The sequence below is a fragment of the Manduca sexta genome, chromosome 6, assembly GCF_014839805.1.
Source record: "Manduca sexta isolate Smith_Timp_Sample1 chromosome 6, JHU_Msex_v1.0, whole genome shotgun sequence".
In the NCBI taxonomy this organism is placed as follows: domain Eukaryota; kingdom Metazoa; phylum Arthropoda; class Insecta; order Lepidoptera; family Sphingidae; genus Manduca; species Manduca sexta.
Genome location: NC_051120.1, coordinates 7,179,314 through 7,200,420, shown reverse-complemented (window position 1 = coordinate 7,200,420; position 21,107 = coordinate 7,179,314). Strand labels below are relative to the sequence as shown.

The 21,107-nt window shown below is 33.2% G+C and overlaps 3 protein-coding genes across 5 annotated transcripts in view; 1 reads left to right on the top strand and 2 right to left on the bottom strand.

Moving 5' to 3' along the window:
• Positions 1-5,489, top strand: part of LOC115442193 (rho GTPase-activating protein 20) — a 34,126-nt gene extending 28,637 nt beyond the window's left edge. The window contains exon 10 of one of the 2 annotated variants that reach the window (XM_030167198.2): positions 2,682-5,489. In XM_030167198.2, the coding sequence (XP_030023058.1) occupies positions 2,682-2,807 (126 nt within the window). In that variant the 3' untranslated portion in view covers positions 2,808-5,489. Of the gene's footprint in view, positions 1-502 lie in introns of both variants that reach the window. The other variant, XM_037447063.1, reaches the window with a different exon arrangement.
• Positions 5,490-6,687: 1,198 nt separating this feature from the next.
• Positions 6,688-13,613, bottom strand: LOC115442183 (guanine deaminase). Its single transcript, XM_030167185.2, has 8 exons — positions 13,384-13,613; positions 12,891-13,151; positions 12,334-12,552; positions 11,962-12,069; positions 8,307-8,414; positions 7,854-8,019; positions 7,298-7,444; positions 6,688-6,986 (listed from the first exon to the last, which is right to left on the bottom strand). Exons 1-8 carry the CDS (start codon positions 13,480-13,482, stop codon positions 6,760-6,762), a joined length of 1,335 nt encoding a protein of 444 aa, XP_030023045.1. The 5' UTR covers positions 13,483-13,613; the 3' UTR covers positions 6,688-6,759.
• On the bottom strand, positions 13,547-20,234 carry LOC115442182 (adenylate cyclase type 10). Of its 2 annotated transcripts, none has more exons than XM_030167183.2 (4): positions 19,772-20,234; positions 14,977-19,687; positions 14,711-14,875; positions 13,547-14,519 (listed from the first exon to the last, which is right to left on the bottom strand). In XM_030167183.2, exons 1-4 carry the CDS (start codon positions 20,068-20,070, stop codon positions 14,328-14,330), a joined length of 5,367 nt encoding a protein of 1,788 aa, XP_030023043.1. In that variant the 5' UTR covers positions 20,071-20,234; the 3' UTR covers positions 13,547-14,327. The 2 variants fall into 2 exon arrangements, with proteins under 2 accessions (XP_030023043.1, XP_030023044.1); XM_030167184.1 differs by having other exon boundaries at positions 14,428-14,554.
• Positions 20,235-21,107: the final 873 nt, after the last annotated feature.

The window sequence follows — 21,107 nt, the reverse complement described above, 5'->3', positions numbered from 1 at the left end:
TAGGTTTATAGGTCTAATGTTGTCCAAAGGTTGTGGTTTGTCCCCAGCAGTTTTTATTAACATTCCTTCCCCTTATGTTTGTCTGATTAATAATTTAGGTAATGGATTTAATACTAATGACTATTGTTCATGTACTCTTTAATTAACTGTATTAACTTGTAGTTTTCACTGTAACAGTACATTAAATATCTAAACATGTGGTGGGTATTTTAGTTTTGCCTCTCGTTCGAGTGATTATAATAGTATATGCGTCACATACCGATGTCAAAATATCACTTAGCAAGAATGTATTAAAAATATTTTTTACACTTGTATCAGGGCATTAAGAGTATATCGATATTTGAAAATATCGATATCGAGACGTCCAAGGTTTACATCTAGGAACTGACATTTTCCATTGAGTTTAAAGGGCAAATCGAGGCAAAGCAAGTGTAGGTGTGTCTCGTTGGGTTTGAGAGTGAGGATTGGAGACCGGAGTACAGTGCGTGGTGGTGGTGCGTAGGTGCACGAGCGGCAGCGGGCGCGCATGCGCACTCGCTCGGAGTGGTTCCTGCAGCCGGCCAGCTCGCTGGACGCGCCGCGGCCGCGCGCCGGTACGCCCCCGCCCCCGCCCCCGGCCCCGGCCCGCGCGGCCCCCGCGCTCCTCCCCCGCGCGCCGCACGCGTGCCCCTCATGCTCGGCCCGCCGTGAAGAGAGCACGGCGCTATACGTGCTTGTCGCCTGCCTAGAGTTTTTGTTTTGAACCTCGCGCACCGGTACTGTTTCTTCGTGTTTGTTCGCTTCGGTGCGGAGGGTCTCACGTACGCTCGTCGAAGGCTTTGCTCTCGCTGTACGGACTTTCTGAGCGCCTACATATCTGTGCTGAAACGTCAGCTGATTGGGAAAAAGCTCTAGTCAAAGGAAATTTTATGGATAGATTCGATGTGAACAGTGTTTGGAAACTTTGTATGTTAGAGAGATAAAGCCTCCGAAGCTTAACTAATACCACGGTACATGTGCTATCGGGCTCGCTTCCCGCTTGTTTGGCATGAGTTGTGCACTTTTTGTTCCTTCACCGCACGTTGTGTCTGTTGCTGTGTGCATGGCGTTCACTGTCTTCCCTTTCAACATTCCATACTCTTCACCGGTTTCTGTTTGGTCATTCTTTTCATTTCTTCGATAAGATTTGTTTCTTCTTAAATTTTGTAGCAGTCGAACAATGGCTTCACAAGTTTGTAAATCGTATACGTTACTTAGGTTGTAAATATTATTATGTAATTTATATGAACGCTTAGTAATGCAGACGAATTGATGTACAGCCGATTTTAATTAATGCCAAATGTAATAGGCATGTACTAGCGAATTAGTTTTAATACAGGCGCGGATCTGCTTTGGGTTTTAAAGGGTCATGGTCATCCGAAAGTGTCGCCGAATTCAAAAAACATTCATGAACATTGAACTATATTAATAAAGCAACATATAAGTCTAAAAGTCGACTAGACCTGCGCCTGTATAAATTGCCATATATACCTATGTATACATTGTAGCATGATCGACGTTGTGACGTACACATCACGCTTGTTTATACATTAAACATATTATGACATATTGATTATGTTACGTATATCAAAACAGGTGTGGATTGAGCAAGTTTTAAATAGATAAAAATCATTAAAAGTTGCGTTATCGATACACTTTTCGAAAGTATCGATAATATTAATGAATGCTCTAAATCCAATCCTAAATAGTTTTGTTCAGCTACCGTTGCATAGTACATATTCCATAACTTATGATTTTTTTTTTATTTTGTTGCATACTGTTATCGTGGCAAGATATATTTATCCAATTGTCATTTGCTTTTGATAATAATGAGGGAGCAATGATGTGCCAGAATAATTAAAATATTGAATGTTTTTTAAAGTTATTAAATTATTATGACTTTAAGAAATGCTCCCTGAATATTTATCTAAAGATTATTTTACATAATGATTTAACATTATGGGAAATTAATCAAGTATAAATCCATGCCTTTCATAGTTCTAAATGCTTTAGTTGATTCAAAGTTTTTATAGTTACGTTTTTTATATATACATTTTATAGTACCTGTAATAATTTGAAGCGTTTGGAAATATGATTTCTATTTCGCATACATATTGTAGAGTATTATATTTAGTAGGTAAATAAGGATTGAGGATGTAGACAGCGCTTAAAAAGTGTGGTTTTTAAATTCACAGTTTGTATCGATTATAATGTGTGAAGGGATGTTAAACACTCTACACTACTTTAAGAGATTTGCTTTATAAAAACTGGTACAATATACATACCAAGATCGATTATCGATAATTTTTTAAATTAATCAGCACGTGTGCCGCTATCTACACCTCTAACTTTGTATTTGGGAAATAAAAACAACAGTATAACGTTTGATCTGATGTCCCAAATATGATAGTTTGTTGATATTTTTTTTTTATATATTTTGAATTTGAATAGTATTTGCCTGCCAGGCTACATGAATAACAGTGTTTCGAACGCCATATTCAACAACTGCAGTTGTTTAATTTGTCTTTAAATATCGTGACTAGCAAGTATTGATGCGATATTAATATCGATGTATCAATGTGCAAGTCCAGTAGTTTTCGTGCGTGAAACACTGTGTCGCGTGTAGCGGGCGTGTGTCAGTTGTGTAGCTGTGCGGTGCGCAGGTGGCGAGCGGCGCAGCTCGCGGCGTCGGTCGCGGCGCGCGCGCGTGTGCAGCGGCGGCGCCGCGTGTCGCGCGCTCGCACACTCCGACACTGAAATCCCGCTCCCTCTCCAGCCTCGTAAAGTGACCGCCTGACCGCCGAGGGAGTGCGCCTGCACGCGACGACCCTCCAGGTAATTGGATATTCTGACAACACTACACTTGTCGATGGTGCGGATGTACGATGACTATAGTTTAAATAATTGTGAATATTTGTCAATGTATCAATGGTTGTTGGTTAAGATTTTTTCATTCGAAAGTTATGTATTATTATATTAACTAAATATCGAATTTAATATCGATTGGTTATCGACGATATAATTAATGGTTTTCTATAAATTTATAAAGTTGGTACAATTTACAATTTTGCAGCTATTAGCTAAGAATTAATTATTTTATTGCCTATATAAAATTAAAATATTAGAAGAAAAATCGATATCACAAGTTCCGTTATCGATCATCCTTATTCATCGACAAGTGATAGCCTGGAGGCTAGACTTCGTGTACGAATGCGCGCACGCAATGCCGTAAAATATCGAAATTCGATTGTGTGTTTAATATATCGAATTACCAATAAAACGTTAGTGATTTGATATACTAATCGACTGGCAAGTGAAACATTCAAATTATCAGATGTATATCTGTTTGAAATATTAGCAAAATGGATCGATACCGAAGATTATGAATTTTATTTAGTATAGAAAAATAAAAATTCGGTCTTTTGGCGATCTGTTAACGAATTTCCCACAAGATAAAATTACAACGAGCTCTCTATTTTTTTACCAAAACTATTGCAAGTTCCAAGAGTCATTGTCCGAGTCCGAGATGTTAAATCTCATTACGTCAAATATTTAGACAGAACAGCCAACAAAGGTTTTTTGTTTTGACTGAAATTTATAGTTATAATTAGTATTGCTAGGTTATTTATAAAGTGTTGTTTCTTAAGGAATTGTTTATACGAGACATACATACATATATTTTTGTTTAGTTGGTACATAGTACACGGATATAAAATTGTAATAGAAAATCACAAGAACAAAAGTTTTATAAAATATCATCACAGGAGCTCGCCTCGATGCTCCAAAAACTGCGACATACATTCCTGTAAATAAATTATTGAGATAAGTATTACTTGTAGCGAGAACTTAATACATTCTAAATTTGTTTGAGCTTTATCAGTATATAGATGTAATTATAATTCTTTGCATTTCTTTCTACCTCAGTTGTTCTTCGACAGTTTATTTGCTCATACTGTATATAAAATGTATCTCCAAGCTATGCCAAAATTAATATATTGGAAACGGTTTCAATTCTGGTACACAGGTTATTTACGAGCCACAATATAAAAAGACTGAAAATATCTTTCTGATGGTTTTCTTGTGCGATTTTGAATTTTAACATGCGTAGCTGACATTGTCGAGATGGTATTGTCTATTATTTATAATATGGTACAAAATGGAGTTTGCAAATGTCGAAAGTAATAGCGAATGTAGCATGTACAGACATGCGAACATTACGATCTTAGATATATATCATAGGTGCTAGTTGTGTCTGAAATGTCTTATGAATATTCTAAATTTTAGTTTTCTAATGTTGACATTTGATTCACTTCATTATTGTATTATAAGTATTATGTTATTCAGTTGTAAGGCTCACAGAGAATCATTTTTTTTTGTTATCTATGTAAATATTTAATAGTTTAATTATGCACATCATTATGCACATTTTTCGCACATAAAGTGTAATAAATTAAGTTTATGTTTTAAGACTGTTTAGGATATGAAGCAGTGCAATTGGCGGCCTCGGCCCCTCTGTAAACAATCGGTTATGTTCACGGTAGTTGTGAAGAGAAGGCAGCTCAAAGAAACATTATGATAGTAATATTAGCAGTTAGTTCTATACTTCGCTATACGATTGTTTTGTGGCCATATTGTCAAGTACCTTATTGTTTCGCCATTCGTGTATGTTTAGTGCGCGCCACTGAATCCCAGACCCGCATGAGTGAGTGATGGTTTAGAGTCGTGTTTATAAAAAAAAAATCGCTTTTAAATCGTTGTTCGTATACATACATAGATAAATCTTAAAACGGTTGAATTAGTATTGTCTTAATAGTATATTAGTTTATAATAGATGAAAGTTAATACTGTTTATGAAGATGCCTAGAATATATTTTTGTTCAAACAATAGGCATATTAGTAACATTATATATAAATATAACTTATGAATATAAATAAACGAGTTTATATGTGTATTGAGATAATCGTCGTTTCGAGTTAGTGGACTTTTAATAGTCGATATAGTGATTTTTTTTCAAGTAATACCCAATGTTAGAAAATTATGATAAAGTCGAACAAATGGGGGACTTGTTGAGAATTAACGCGGCTTATATTTTTTTTGGATTTGCTCGTCCAAGTTCCTGTGTTCATTGAGTAGGCGTATGGATGTTGTAGTGTAAAATTATAAGTGTGGTTTACACGACATTCGTCACGTTGATAGTTTATGCATGGAGTATTTTATTGAAGCTATGTTAAAAATCAACGTTTGTTATCACATTTGGTAAGCACCATTTTTACTAGAAATTGCCACGATTTTAAAAGTTTTATTTTGTATTTATAACATTACTAGTAGGTATAAAGTTGGTGTTCGTGAATTTATTGGATTTTATTATGAATTCATCATAAAATCTAACATTTTAGTTAAAAAGCAGCCCTATCGCATAAGTTTTACGATTTAGCCAACTAATTCCGAGTCAATATATTAAATTCGAAAATACCTATAATATATTCTTTTATAGGCTATTGGAGAATCGATAAGCGAAACGAGTGTCGTGTGAAGCATACTTTAGTCTGTGCTGTAATGTTGTTCTTGTCATCACAATTTATATTTACCCAGCGATCTGCAATTGTGATAGCAACAGCGACAGCCCAACATTTTTTGTAAAGTAAATTAATATCTTATATACGTCTTTATTGCGATAATATTTTTTAAAATTAATATTTTTAATAGTGTAACACGGTGTATTAACTGAATACGAGTATAACATTTTTTGTATGTATATTTAATTACTATAAGATGTTTCTCTAATGTTTAGATAATGTATTTTTGATTTTATAAGACTGTTCGTATTTATTACTAACACTCGAATAACACATTAATTGTTTTATCATTCCACCGACTTAAGTATTGTAACAACACCAGTTGCATTTGAGTATTATATTATATAGTGATGTGGCTTTGATAAAAATATTATTTCGCGTTATCGCTAGTATGAATAGTACTAAAAATGTTACGAATGAAAAACTATAATTACAAAAAAGATGATACTTTTTATTAGTATTTCTTGATTTTAATTTTTTCGACTACATAATTTATCGACAGTTGGAGTAATTTAGCCACATCACTATTTTGTATAGGCAGACTACGAACAAAATATTATTTGATACTTTATTTCCTTTGATTTTATTCGACATAAGTTTTTTTTAAATATCTGGTTTATAAATTGTTGCTGTATTTGATCTCGAAGCTTTAAAGTTATCACAGTTTGATTTTGTGTTCAATTTTTTATGTTCAGTTTTTTGTTATACGAAAATTAGTGAAGAGCTATTAAATTATTAGCTCAAATTATATCGACATTGTTTTGCCACATTTGATGTGGGAATTAATTATGATTAATTCCATTTAGTATTAATACGTTATGTAAATTCAGTTTGTATTTTTCATTATATTTGCACAGTTTTCTACACAAATTATAAAAAAAAATTACACGGTAATAAAATTATAACATATGCATGTGTATGTTTCATTTGACGAGTTTCCCGATTTAAAGAAACGTAGTATTATGTGGCACCTAAATTATTAAAAATAATTGTCAAATAGAAAAAGTATAATAATTGAGAATTTATATCAGTTAGAACATCTGCTTAAAAAATGAGGATCCAATATCTTAGAATTTAAAAAAAGAAAAGATATTTTATTTTTATCTTAAAGTTTACTATAAACATTTGTACAATAGTTTCATTTATTGCAGATAAAAGTCTATTTTATATATTTTTTACCCTTTTCCCCTTTACATACACTTGTACTATATTTCTATCGTCACCCATGTAAATGAACCTCTGCAGGAGACTTGTAGCGCATTCCTCTGTGTTTTGTTCCACTTCGAAATCGTACTTGTCTATGGGCCCATTTTCAGCGTATACATCTACGAGAAGAGCATCGAATTCTTTACCCACTTCAAAACTGCCGATTTTGTCTTCTAAACGTAGTGCTGAAGAGAAATACAATAATACAACCTTTAACACTATTTTTTAAAAGTTTTATTTGTAATTTGTGTTTATAACTAGGTTTTTTTTGAATGTTTATATGATGGTAAGTTTACCATCATTTTTAATTAATATTAACTAATTTGTCAGTTAGAATGCGTCCAATAAGCATTCTCCAAATTAACACTTGAAAGGCGCAATATTTCTTATTACACACCTTTATGTTAGAATTATTTAATTACTAACAATTTCAATGTAGTACTTTGCTGTACTAATATAAAAGGACACATTTTGTATTTGAATTACCAGATCATACCTTTAGCGCCGCCCAAAGTTGCCAAATAGAACGCTTCTTTCGAATCTATTGAGTATCCGTCAGCACCTTTAACTTCTAAATGCGTAGAGACGTCCATGGTTCTTCGTAAAGCGTCTAGTATCGATGAGCTATCACCTCCTGACACATCTGGAAGAATATAAGGTTAATTCAGTATTTTACCGAAACATACTTAGTCGATAAACGAAAGAACAATTCCGTAGAATTTAGAAAGCAAAATAAAATCTTTTTGTTGTATTTTGTTTTATCGATTTTTTTTATTACACCTATGTTAAGTGATGCTCAAAAATTTAGATCGCCAAGAAATAAACATCCTCGGGCGGTCGGCACAGTTATATACTATTTGTATTATCTTCAAAAAATATATAGGAATGACATATTCAAGCGATAGACTTATAAATATATATTTATTTTGTTTTCTATTAACGTTACCGATTGCAGAAAGGCGTCTTGGCTACGGCTCCAGGCGTTTCAACAATCATGCACGATAAAATTTAGAAACACCTTTTATGCAAAAAACAATTCAACTGCGACATACCCGTGCCCAAACCGACGGTGATGTTACTGTCCAGTAACTTCCTGACTGGACAGAGTCCTGACTTCAGTCTCGTGTTGGACGCAGGGCAGTGCGCGACCGCAGTACCTTTACTGGACAATAGATCTATCTCTTGATCCGTCATGTGTATTGCGTGCGCCATTATACACTGCAAAGTGACAAGCATTTCTTATGATGAGTGAAATTTCCTCGGTTCCATTAGAAAACTGTTTGTAAACAATAAACCAGGTATTAAATGATCTAGTGGTCGAAATTCGACAGTAAAATTTAATATATTTGTAACACATACTATACATAATTATTATTTTCTGAACTTTAATTATGCCAAATCTCACTCACTGCGAGCAACATGCTTTAAAAGGATGCCACGTATTTTCTTCAAATATTAATGTATAGATTTTGAAAATAAATAACTCATGTAATATTGATTCATACCCTGTCATTCAAAAGCAGACTCTTGTCATACACTTCGGCATAACTTGTACATTTAGGATTTATCTGCAGCACATATTCTATTTCCTTGAGATTTTCACACAGATGGCTCTGAAATAGACAAATATTATAATTAATAACTATTTGCATTCATAATAACAGGGCGAGAAGTTGGACACGCGCACCGAGGGTTCTATACTAACTTGTAGGTTTTATATCTAAGTACATAAATATATATTAAGAGCGTTTACGCATCCGCGCGCCGTATGTCTCAAAAACAGCACTTTTCGAAGGAGATAATATCCATCAAAACATTATTTTAAAAACATATGAATTAGTAATTACTATAGAAAATTTTGTTGTCTAAAAAGTTAGTAGAGAAAATTTTTAGATTTATTGAGTATTTGTAAATTGTTTAATGATTACTGAACAGAGGTTTTCAAATTTGCGCTTCGAACGTCTATTTCGAAGCTCAAAATATCTTAAACCACTAAGGAACATAACAATATGTTATTTTTATCTAACTAAAAGATCCTGAAGAAAAAGTTAGTAGAGAAAAATATCTTTTTATGTTTAATTCATGAGAAATAAAAATTCAAAGAATTCGAAAATTTCAGAAATGTTGGTCATTTAAATGATTTTTTTTTTATCACTATATCTTACTTAATTGAATATAATATTGGATTACTATAATAGAAGAACATCTCCTTAAAAACATACAATTTAAAAATTCAACAAAATTAGTTCTGTTATTTTTCTATAAATATTTTAAATACCGCTATAAAACGCAACGCGCAAATCGTTTCAAATTAGTCTGCCTTGAGGCTTTCTAGAGAGAGGACGTATCGCTCGTCGCTCCGGCCAGACTACAGTTGGCCTTTGCTGTGCGTAGAAAAAATAGTCACGTGTATACAGTGATTGCCACATCTTAGTACTTTAGTAAGTAAAATATTTTTTTCTTTAATGAGTGACAATAATTTTAGTAGTTACTATAAATTATTATTATATTATTATGTTTCAGACACAATGGGAAGTAAAGCTATTTCTAGGCAAGAAAAGGAAACGCAACAACGCTGAAACTTCGGCTAAAGCAAAAGCTAAAAGATTGATGTACTAATGTTATAACATGCGTCAGTAGTTATGGTTGTTGCTTTTTTTACTCATTAAACACTTGAGCAACAGTAACTCGAAGGAAAAAAATGGAACCTTAAGCTAAAAACAATTAGCCCATTGAAATGTTACATGAGCTTTGTATTTTTTAGAGGACCCAATATTATTTTTAGAACATGTGTGGGGGGGTCAATAGAAGCTTAATCTCAAGTTTGTGAGGTCGCCCTCCTTGTCCCCTGGCGCCATCATGGAAAAAGGGGTGAAAACACTTTTTTCGCGATATCTCGGAAACTATGCGTCTTACATAAATTTTGTAAAGTCATAATTTGTAGCAAATTGTTTTGCCTACAAATATGTTTATATAACTTTTTGCCATAAATTAAAAATTAAAGAAGTTATAAGCAAAAATGTGAGAAAATGTTTATAAAAGTTTTCTTTTTTGCTCTATAACTTTTTTTTTTACATTTTACAAAAAAATTACCTCAAAGTAACTTGTAAATGATCTTTTGAGGAAAATTGTTCCCTATAATTTTTTTTTATTTCATTCATTTAAAACGCTGTTACAGCGCTCCAAAGTTTACCGGGTTCGTCAATGCTCATGAGAATCCGGTCGAAACAAAATGTTTAACTTATTTTTTGTTTTTTTTTTATTGTAAATATATTATTACAATTTTTTTTTAAATTCGTACAACTTTACTTATTTATTCCTAACTCTTTTGTTTGCCATAGAACTTACCAAATTTAACTTATCGAATGTTATGCAGGTAGAAAAGGTATGAGTTACCATTTGAGGATAAAGGAGAAAAAACATATTTGCAGGCAAAACAATTTGCTACAAATTATGGCTTTACAAAATTTTTGTAAGACGTTAAATGTTACGACGAGTTAGCTAAATGATTGAAATTAGCTGCAGAGGACAGGATGCAAGAGGCCGCTAGAGAAGAAACTGATAAAGATGTTGCCTGTAGCGATGTAAAAGACGGTATTCCCATACTTACAGTCAAAGCTGACTGCTGTTGGTCAAAAAGTACAGAACCAACTATTTTGCTTCGTCGTGTGTCGCAAATATTATGCAAAACTATGGATACAAAACTGGTAAATTGTTATACATGGATGTACAATCGGTCGATTGATGATCGATGTCACTGAGAAGCAATACCTATTAAAAAAAAACTATCCAAAAAAATATAACCAACTTCCAAAAAAAGAAATCTTTTATTTCTCACTTTTTAGTTATACATCTAAAAATGACATCTCATTACATACACCTTCTGACTCAAAATATAAATTCCAATATGTAATTTCTAATGACTTAATTTAAACTTTCAATACGCTAAATATTAAAAATGCAGATCTATGGAGTAATTATGTGGTCCATTATAAACATCGTAGCACAGTAATTTTCCTGATTTATTGTCTGATTACGGAGTTCTGGTGCCTATCTTTCGGCTTCATGATGAGCTCCACTTTACTAAGGGTACTTTTCTAAATGCAAATGCTTAAATTTTTTAAGCATTTACATTTAAAAAGTGAAAATAACAATTTGTAAAATTGCCGTTAAAATTTGTTAAAAATGTTTATTTTCTTTTATAATTACAAAATGATACATATAAACTATTTCATGATGAATTCTTATATATTTAACAATAGAATTCTTCATTTATCATAAATTCATAAATCATAAGTTACATTCCAATTAGATAATTAAAGCGAAAAGATCAAAATTGGTTGGTCTGACTATAAAGATAGCCGACGCGCTAACTCTACGCACACAGCTACGCAACGGCTCTGTGTGTGTGAATTTTGCGACGAATTACCTATAGTTGACTTCACGCGCGGCACGTAAACGCTCTTAAGGATTTTAAAATTTTTCCTACCCTATAGGTTATGATTACCAGTAAAATCGGAAAATATTAGCCATAAACCAACATATCTTTCGATTGTGTTAAGTTTGTTTATTTTTCACAACTGGAAGAGACCGTAGACCCGAATATTTGATACAAACAACTAGGTACCTCTAAGCGTTTCTGAGAAAAAGGATCTAGACAGACAGACAGACAGATGAACAGCAAAGTGCTCATATAATGGAGTCTTGAGATACAGAACCCTAAATATAATTTCAGAAAGTGTCATAAAATTTGGCTAGTTAATAGTCTTCATAAATTATAATAAAACATGAGTAAAGATACACTAAATTTAATATGACGAAATTTTAAAGGCAGAAATATCCATGATTATTAATTATTTTTACGTTTTTCTTTCAACTGCGAGAACTAATCACTAACTAGACGTGAATTTAAATTCTATACTTGCCAATACTTGTTTAGTTACCCAGATTAAAGGTGAAACAAAATGTATGAAAATGGACCTTGAGGTATCGCCTTAAGAATAAACCATGGAGATTATGTGCACTAAATCATAAAAAAAATATTGTTTTTTTTTTTTATTTCAGTGAGGGCTTCACACTTTTATAGCATTGAGAGAATACCATTGTAACATCAAATGTTATCTTAAAATTTCAATCTGAATTTAATACTGAAATGTATACCTGTATCCTACAACCATATTGGTCAGATATATTAGCTAGTCCAGTCATGAGTTGTTCGTCACAACTTATTGCAAATCTTGGAGTTATTACTGGTTGCACCAAATCATTCTGAAATATAAATGTCACTAATTAAAATCTGTTGTGGAAATGTTGATGTCATAGGCTAAAATATAGAATGGATTTTATTGGACATGACATTAAGTATTATTCTTATTGACTTTCTGTTTAGTACTAGCTTTGGGTCTGGAGTTTGTGCTTAATATGAAAATAAGGTCACCGCTATCACATAATGGGATGGAATATATATGGTGAAATGGGGCTTGACAATAGTGGCGCCTCTGCCTACCCCATTTGGGATAAAATACATCATACCTTTAATTCCAATACTTTATGCACAAAACTTGCAGTATCAGCTAATTCCTTTTCTACAGTGTTATAGTAACCTGCATCATTCTTCAAGTTCATGCTGACTTTGCCGACCTGAGCCCTCTGGTGGTGTTTGATGGCACTTTTGACCAGTTCTAAAGTTCCTTCTAGATGTAGAGAGCCAAAGTAACAGGCTGTTGTGGTACCATTGTGAAGCAGTCTTTGCTGAAATGTTACGAAGTTGTAATAATATACAATTGGTGACAGGAATAATGACTATATGTAAATACTAAGAAAAACAGTGATAATCTTGAATTGCTGATATAAGTGTAATTGTTGGAAATGTTTGGCCACCATAATCAATATTGTATAGGAATTATATATATGATTATAGTTTTGCTTCATGTTATAAAATATTATTTTCTTTTAAAAGGAATAAAATATTTATATGTAAATATTCAATTATTAATACACATTATAATGTCATTTTAGAATATTTATAAAATACTTGCTGTAAATTAAGAAAATTTTATTAATATTAAATATATTCAACAGACACTTACCACAACTTGGTCATAGACTTTAGCAGCAAATGCCACATCACTATACTTTTTCTCCAAAGGGAATGTGTACTTATCCAGCCATTCCAGTAGGGGGCGGTCTAACCCAAGCCCAATGTTGGGAAACTGTGGTGCATGAACATGGCAATCCACAAAACCTGGGATAATAAGTTGGCTCGGTGATAATTTTATGATTTCCACTTCTGCCAATGATCCAGAATTTTCTAAACTATTAAACTCCTCTGTTGATCCTATTTTTGTTATCTGAGCATAAAATAAAAAAAAAAATAAAAATACATAGGGTCTCAATAAATGTTTAGATTTTATAATAAGAACAAGCAACTAAAAAACTCAGTTGATATTATTGATATAAAAAATTTAAGTAAAAGCAAAGAAAGCATGAACAATTTAGGAAAATACATTTGAATCACGTAATATCTACTAGCCTCTATTATTATGAATGATAAAGTCTTTAGAAATTTAAATTTATAAGTACCTTGCCATTTTTGATCCAGACATATCCATTCAAGATTGAGAAATCTGTGTTGGAACTTGAATGTATAAATAAACCAGCAAAAACAATGTTATTGGGCATTTTTTAAAGTTTTAATAAATATTCTCAGATAATAGTGAATAATTGCGTCAGTGTTGTTGCGTGGTAAGATTAAATGACATTGAAAACTTTGGCAAAATGATACAATGTGAGCAAAAGTTTATCACTGAACTACGTAAACTTGTTATCAAACAAAGTTACCTATATAATATATTGTCAATGTCATGTGTCAAATGTCAAATTCGTCAACACAATATAGTGATGGCCACAATGTAAGTCGAGTTAATCAATTCGAGTTATTTCTCTCTGCTATCGAATCAAACTCAATTATTACTTTTTTGAAAGTGAAATCGAATGAGATGGTTGTGTCATCTAAAATTCGTTCTTTGAAATACTATGTTCATTCTACATATTGGTTAGTCTGATTATATACGTTCTGGGTGCCAAAGGGACAAATTACACCCGTTGTAATCCAATGGAATGTCAACTTGAATAATTCGTAGCATATTTCAATTCTTAGACTCCTATCATCTATGAACTATTTGCAGCCGTTTTCAAAAAACGATTCCTTTTCAGTTCATCGGGAAAACGGACAGATTATAAGAAAGGTTTTTAACATTGTTTAAGTGACTTATTTTGATTGATTTATTCTCGGCATCGGATCGAAGATTGAGATTGGGATCGATTAAGTATTGAAAATTGCGGGATATTTTAGGAATTTAAAAAGTAATTGTTATTTTTTTACTTAATTTAATGTATTCTAATATTTATTTATTCTTAGCAGTCAGTTACATTTTATAATATGATGTATATTGGTAGATATTGTACGCGTGTTACATTGTAACTTATTTAAAAAACTAGATATTTTAAACAAAATTGTAAATTCCTTATCCTTCTCTTGTGGTAGTAATTCTATACATCAATTGATGCCAAGAAGTTCTGGCATGTTCAGCACCATCTCGCCAGTTCACAAATGTGCCAGTTCTAGCGCTCTGTACCCAGAATACAGAATTAGAGAGGGCTGCTGTAGCCAGTGATTCTTCTAGCCGATTATTAATTTTCCGTGCTTCTTCTAACGCCTACAAACGAAGTTAATCTCCGATATTGTATTTTTCTAAAACGTATCGTTAAGGGTAACAGTTTGAATACTAAAAACACTTACACTCACGCCTTTTATCCCCATAGTGGTAGGCAGAGGCGCAACTGGTGTACCCACATTCCGCCCTTTTATGCCGTTTATTTGATTACAAATTTTTAATATTATACAGACCTGATTGAATAACGTAACAGATGCAGTCAAGCGACCTGATAATTTAAATGAATTCGCTTTCAATAGCATCCAGCGAGGATATAAAACACGTAGTAGGCGTACATCCTTTTCAAGTTTTGTCAATTCTCTGTCCGCTATTGATCGTAACTCCATTAGATCGACTACCTGTAAAACAAAAAACACTTTACGTCTGTGTTTCAATGTACTAAAGAAATTGACAAATTAAGACCAAGTTTATGACATTTAAAAGCTCACTCATAACTTACTTTTCTTAAATCATCTACTTTTCGGGCCAAACTTTCTAACATGCCTTCAGCTAGTCTCATAGCGCTTATTAATGTCGATAACGATCCATCGTCATCTTCATCCGTTGTCCAACTAAGAGCTTCAGATTCGAACCGCTTTGCCTTCTTTTCCATGTTTGCTCTGAGCCAATACGTCCATAACCCTACGACAAGACGCCGTCGACTCTGTCCCGCAGATCTACCAGTATTTAAGGCAAATTCTGCAAACCGACTTATTTCATGTGGTGGTTCCAGCTGAAATCCTGCATCTAAAATCATATCAATGCAAAGAGCGAAGTACCAAGTTTCGCTATCTAGTGAAACATGATTTTTTCCAAGACGAAGCGAAAGTTGGACGATGTCAATTGCTTCCTCAATACGACGTCTTGAAAGAAGAATATAAAATAAATCAGGTATAATGTCTAAGGAAATGTTATCTGCTTGAAGGAATCGAGTCACGGCTAATGCACGGAAACCAGAACGAACTGTAGCCACGAGTTGACCTCTTGCCATTCGAGCTCGAAAAGAGGCATTAAACAATTTTCCCACAGCATATAGCTCATCAGTTTGAATGGGGCGAGATAATTGTCTTAATGATATTCTGGCCTGTTGTTCAATCTCCGCTGTAGCATCAGGCATTCCACGATCCAATTCTACCTGTATAGCGTTGCTATACGCATCACAAATGTCTACTACTCGGCATTCAATACTTTGTACGATTTCAAGAGCTCTAAAAGCTGCAATCCTCGATACTGTTTCTTCTCCCAGCGAGGAAAATATTAATGTTGCAATATTAAGGCAAAACACTGAATCAGACTTCATTTGAATTTCATGATCGCGGTATTTTCGACGTTTTATTTTGACAACTGATAGTAAACGTGTGAATTTTAGGAACTCTGATACTTTGTGTAGATTAATTTTATATATTCGGGATGCTCTTTCTATCTCTACTTTTGCAGCGGAAAGTTTTCCATTCATTAAGAAGGCAGCGGCTCTTAAAGAGTGAATTTTACCTAAAAATCTCTTTACGTCGAATTTTCCAATACTTTCTTCGTTCTCTAAACACATAGTTTCAGCTTCGTCTAGTTTTGGTAATACATTTTCAAAGTTGTTAGCGAGAAGATTCAAATAGCAGTAGATTATCAAGAAATCTATAGCTTTTGATTTAAGCTCGGCTTGATGTGCATGGTAAATGAGTTGTTCGTGAATCTTAATGTTTAATTCGGCGCATGTGCACTTGGCTACATTAGTAAGAGATACATTTTTTTCAATGTGAATATTGAAAGATTCCCTAACTTTGTCGTTATTTATATCATCTAGACTATCTATTGCACCAAGTTTATGCCAGTCTCGAGGGTTTTGCGCTTCTATAACATCGCGTAACATATCAAATATTTTATTGCTATCTATTTCACAGGAACTTATATTTTTGAACTGCATGTTCGTCATTGTAACTCTTTTTGTTGACCTTCGTCTCACATATTCTGACTCATTTCTAAGTTTTAGAATGGGTACGCAGATACTTGCATTAACATTTTGCGATGATGTATAGCATTTGTTGTTGGTATCAGTTATTTCACATTTATTATTGTTTAATGAATCCGACTTAGATTTAATTAAATCATTAGATTTACTACTGGAAGACTCAGTGAAAGAATTTTGATTTATTTCAATGTTATCTAATTCTTTTTCTCCAGATTCAGTTGATTCATTGTCGTTCTCTGTCATTATTGTGTTAATAGAACTTCTTGAACTACATATGTCATCTACACGAATATTGGACATGGATTGGACCAACATTATATTTCCGCCACAATCAGGACATTTTTGTTTATTGTTCTGTAAATAGTTAACAACACGAGAATGAAATTCCTTTTTTTGATTTATGGGTAACAGTTCATAGCAAGTTTTCCTGGAGTTTTTATTTTTAAACTTCATGACTTTGCAAAATGAGTATTTCGGAAGATTTTCATTTGCTTCTGGATCGTATTCAAAGTGACAGTCACATACTAAATTTATTTGATCGTTAGAAACGTTTCTACTACTAGAACTAGCTCGATGATGCCATTTATTGTTTATTATATTTGCGCATGATAATATTCTTAAGGCAAATAGTCTTTTTATTGCTTTTGCTGTAGTTAATCTATTATTGTCGTACATTATATTTTCTAATAGATCTCTTGAAACGATATTTCCGATGACAGATGCTATTTTGAGTAAAAGTTGCTGGTATGGAGTCAGTGAATCGATTTGTATCATTATTAAAGCGTCTATATTTTGTACGTTTATATTTGTATTTAGTTCTTCCTTACAAGTTACAATGCATATTGCTACTTCTTCTGTACTATCTTTTTTAATTAATTCGTCAAGGGTAGCTTGGTCGTTTATATTAAGAGCTTGTGGGTGCAATAATTCTGAGTCTGGAAACTGCAAATCTTCATGACTCCATTTTTCTATTTCATTTTTAGGGATCTTTTTTAGATCTAATGCACCAGATGAAAATAAGTGGAGGATAAAGCTCTCTACCAGTCCAGGCATATCTTCACATTTACTTTTGAGGGCATTACATAAATCATTTGGGACTGCATTAACATCTAATATTTGACATGCTAAAGGTGGAATCCAAACTGAAGCTAAGGGCCCCAATACCATTTTTCTTATATTGTTATTGATAAAGACACTATATAGCCATGCATGCATACAACCATACTTTCCACGCGTAACTGCTAAAACAGTAAATATTTTCATGCTGTTGAACATTAGTGATATAAACTCCCATGAAGATGGATCTAAATTTTGTAAATCATCTAAAAATATAACGTATGTTGTTGATATCGATTTTATTAATTTGCTGAAAATTTGCTTAGCCTTTTCTTTTCGTTTGTATTCATCTAAAGAACGACTTCCTTCATGATACGCAAAACGTACTTTTAGAATATTGTTTAAGTAACACAAATCCTCGTTATATACTTGTAATAATTTTACAATTTGTTCTTCTTTAGAAAATCCCATTATTGGTTCTTTAAGACCCAATATTTGATTGATGAGTTGACTCAACGCTAAGTACGAGGTTGCGGAATGTATTGAAGTTAAATTCAAATAACAAACAGTGTATGAATTGTTACGAGCGTATCGCGCCATCCACTCTAACATTCTACTCTTCCCGATTCGAGATTCACCAATCACTAAAAGTGCATCAAAATCTCTAAACGACAAATGGCTATCATTCAACCAGTTTTGATAATATTCCATTTCATCACTTCTATTTAATAACGGAGGTATCATTGGTATATCATATAATTCTTTGACTCTAATTTCTTCTGTATATTCATATATTTTTCCAGGTTGATTGATTCCTTTCAATTCTGTTTTTGGCTGCAAAGTAAATCCATTTGAAGACATTTTGCTTTTTACAAAAGTCGTTTCATCGCAAGTGATTTGATTTCTAAAACTGCACATAAGTCTTGCTGCTTTATTGACGATGGCTCCAATAACTGTGAACTCTCTTCTTAAAGGATGTCCAACGACTCCACAGTACACTTGACCTGTCGTGACACCAATAGACACCTCTAACACTCCATCAAGTGCTGATACTGATTTCTTGATATTATATGCACATTTGAGGGCGGCCTGAGCTTCGGACTCGTGTTTGAACCCTCGCAATCCAAAGATCACTAACACCATAACGTCCTTGTCGAACAATATTATTTTGTTGACACATCCCATTGATTTGTAAACGATTTCACAGGTTATCTGGTAAGAATTATTGACAATGGTTATTAATTGTAGAAAAGGGCATTCCACTGGCTTCAATGTCATAAATAAGACCGAAACTTGTCTCATTTCTGTGAGATACTCCAATGGTTGATGAGCATCAATTTGCGTCAAAACTGGTCGTATCATAAATTTGCGTATTTCAGATCCAATATTTTTTTCGTCAGACAATAATATTGTTTTACGAAGGTTTAATACATCATACTTTTTCAATACATCTGTAATGTTAACTGTTTTAGACATATCCCAAAATGAATCAGGTAGACTTTCAATTGCAGTAAATGGCTTTTTTATTTGTCTTAACATATTGCCGAAACCTACAAATGGTTTGTTGACGTCTTTTTCGTGAGGATCGTATAAAATAGCTTTTATAGTAACGTATCCATTGTCGTTAATTATATGATCATAGTTTCTTGAATAACAATGTCCCCATGCGGTTGGTGTTAATTTAACTTCTCCTGAGGCACAAACACTCTCAGCAGCTTTAGCTTCTAGAACCGGTAAACCAATAACCACGTAATTCATATCAATACCGGCACCTATAGGAGCAAACATTAAATTGCCAGCTGAGATAGCTAGTTTCACTTTCAGATTTACTTTTACATCAGTTTCATAAGATGAATACGAGTGTTGAATGATTAAAGCGCATGCGATTACTGTGTGGATTGTGTGGCAGAGGAATGTTCTTTTGTCTGTTTTCCAAAGCGCAAGAAAGGCATCGCCTGCGAATTTGAGGATGTCTCCGCCATGACCGTAAATCACTTCAATGAGTGAACCGAGGTAAGTATTCAATGTCACAGTTAATCGATATGTGCCGCCTTTTCCAGTGTTATTGTAACGTTCTGACAATGCAGTATATCCAGAAACATCTGCCATTAAAAGCACACCAACGAAGCGTTTCGGTTCACTTGAATCAAAACTAAAAACAAATCAATCTGTAAGCAATGAGCACATAAAAAAGTATTAATCGACAAAAATTACATTAAAGATGTGTTAAACGAACTTGTCCATCAGAAGGATTTCATCAGGCACCAAGGTGGATAGTATGAGCGTCTGTTTCTTTGTTAGCTGTACTTCCACATCTTGGTCTGCTTTGTCTAGGCATTCACTTTTTCGGTCAAAGAACTCTTGAACCCAATCTTTGATTTCTCTGTATTTTGGTTCTTCATCATCAGTTTCGTCTTCTAAGAAGTCGGTGCCTCGTCGCGACATCCTTTTGCCGTAATGCCGCCATTTTTCTGTATTTAATACTACGTTCATTGAGTTTCTCCTGGATCGTGCTCGGGGTTTACGAAAATTCATGTTTGCTTTTTGTGGTAAATTTTACTTAAATTTTGATTGATGTGTTCGAATGGTTGTATTCACTTAAAACTTAACCTAATGCAGAATGGTCGATCTATGAGGCCACGAACACTAAATCAATATTGTTTTTAGTTACTATCTGGAAATTTTATTGCAATTAACACTTTCACTATGACAACTATTTATTTATTATATATTATATATCACCAATCATATTTGATTTGTCAATTATGTTTTATGTAGTTTTGTTATTTATAAATTTAAAAAATAATATTCATAAAATGAGGATATTACTTTTTATGAAAGGTATTTTTCTCAGAACAAGAACAAGCATAGAAGTAACACTATGACATTTGAGTGTACTCTGTCTTACAGCAAGAAATTTAATTGTGTTGCGATTCCTTCCGATATCTTATCGATATCGATAGATACTTTGTCTATCGGCTATGGTAAATTCACAGACCTGCTAAAATAAACACTTTTCGGTCAGTCAACTACAAACCGTTGCAAATTGCTATTTTAGATAAAGGCTAAAAAAAGATATCAATATCCTGATTTGGTATTCAAGTACCAAAAGAAGTCTGGATATATAAAAGCACTCGTTAAGAAGCTGTTAAATTACAATAAACTATAGAACTACCGGCTTTCTCCGAGCTAAATTTTGTCTAATTTTCATTTGCTGTTTACAGCAGTTTGATGCCTTCCGAAACGTCATTCAAACAAAAATGGTCAAGCATTTAGATTATTAAATTAAGAAAATGTTAGAAATTTCGGAAGGATTGGAAACCGCTGTAAGTAACAAACAAGAAATCGGCCGGAATTTCGTTTAGGAGAAAGCCAGTACGCCTTCTGTTCTTTTCTGACTTTCTTAGGGATTAAAAGATACCCAAGAGGCGTGATTTGACAGAAGCTACTTAAATGGGACAGTAAAATTAAAACACAGCGGTATCATTCATGTCACATATGTTTGATAACTTATTTCAATGTTAATAAAACTTTGTCGAAATGCTTAGAGCAAACACGGTGCTGTTTTTTCC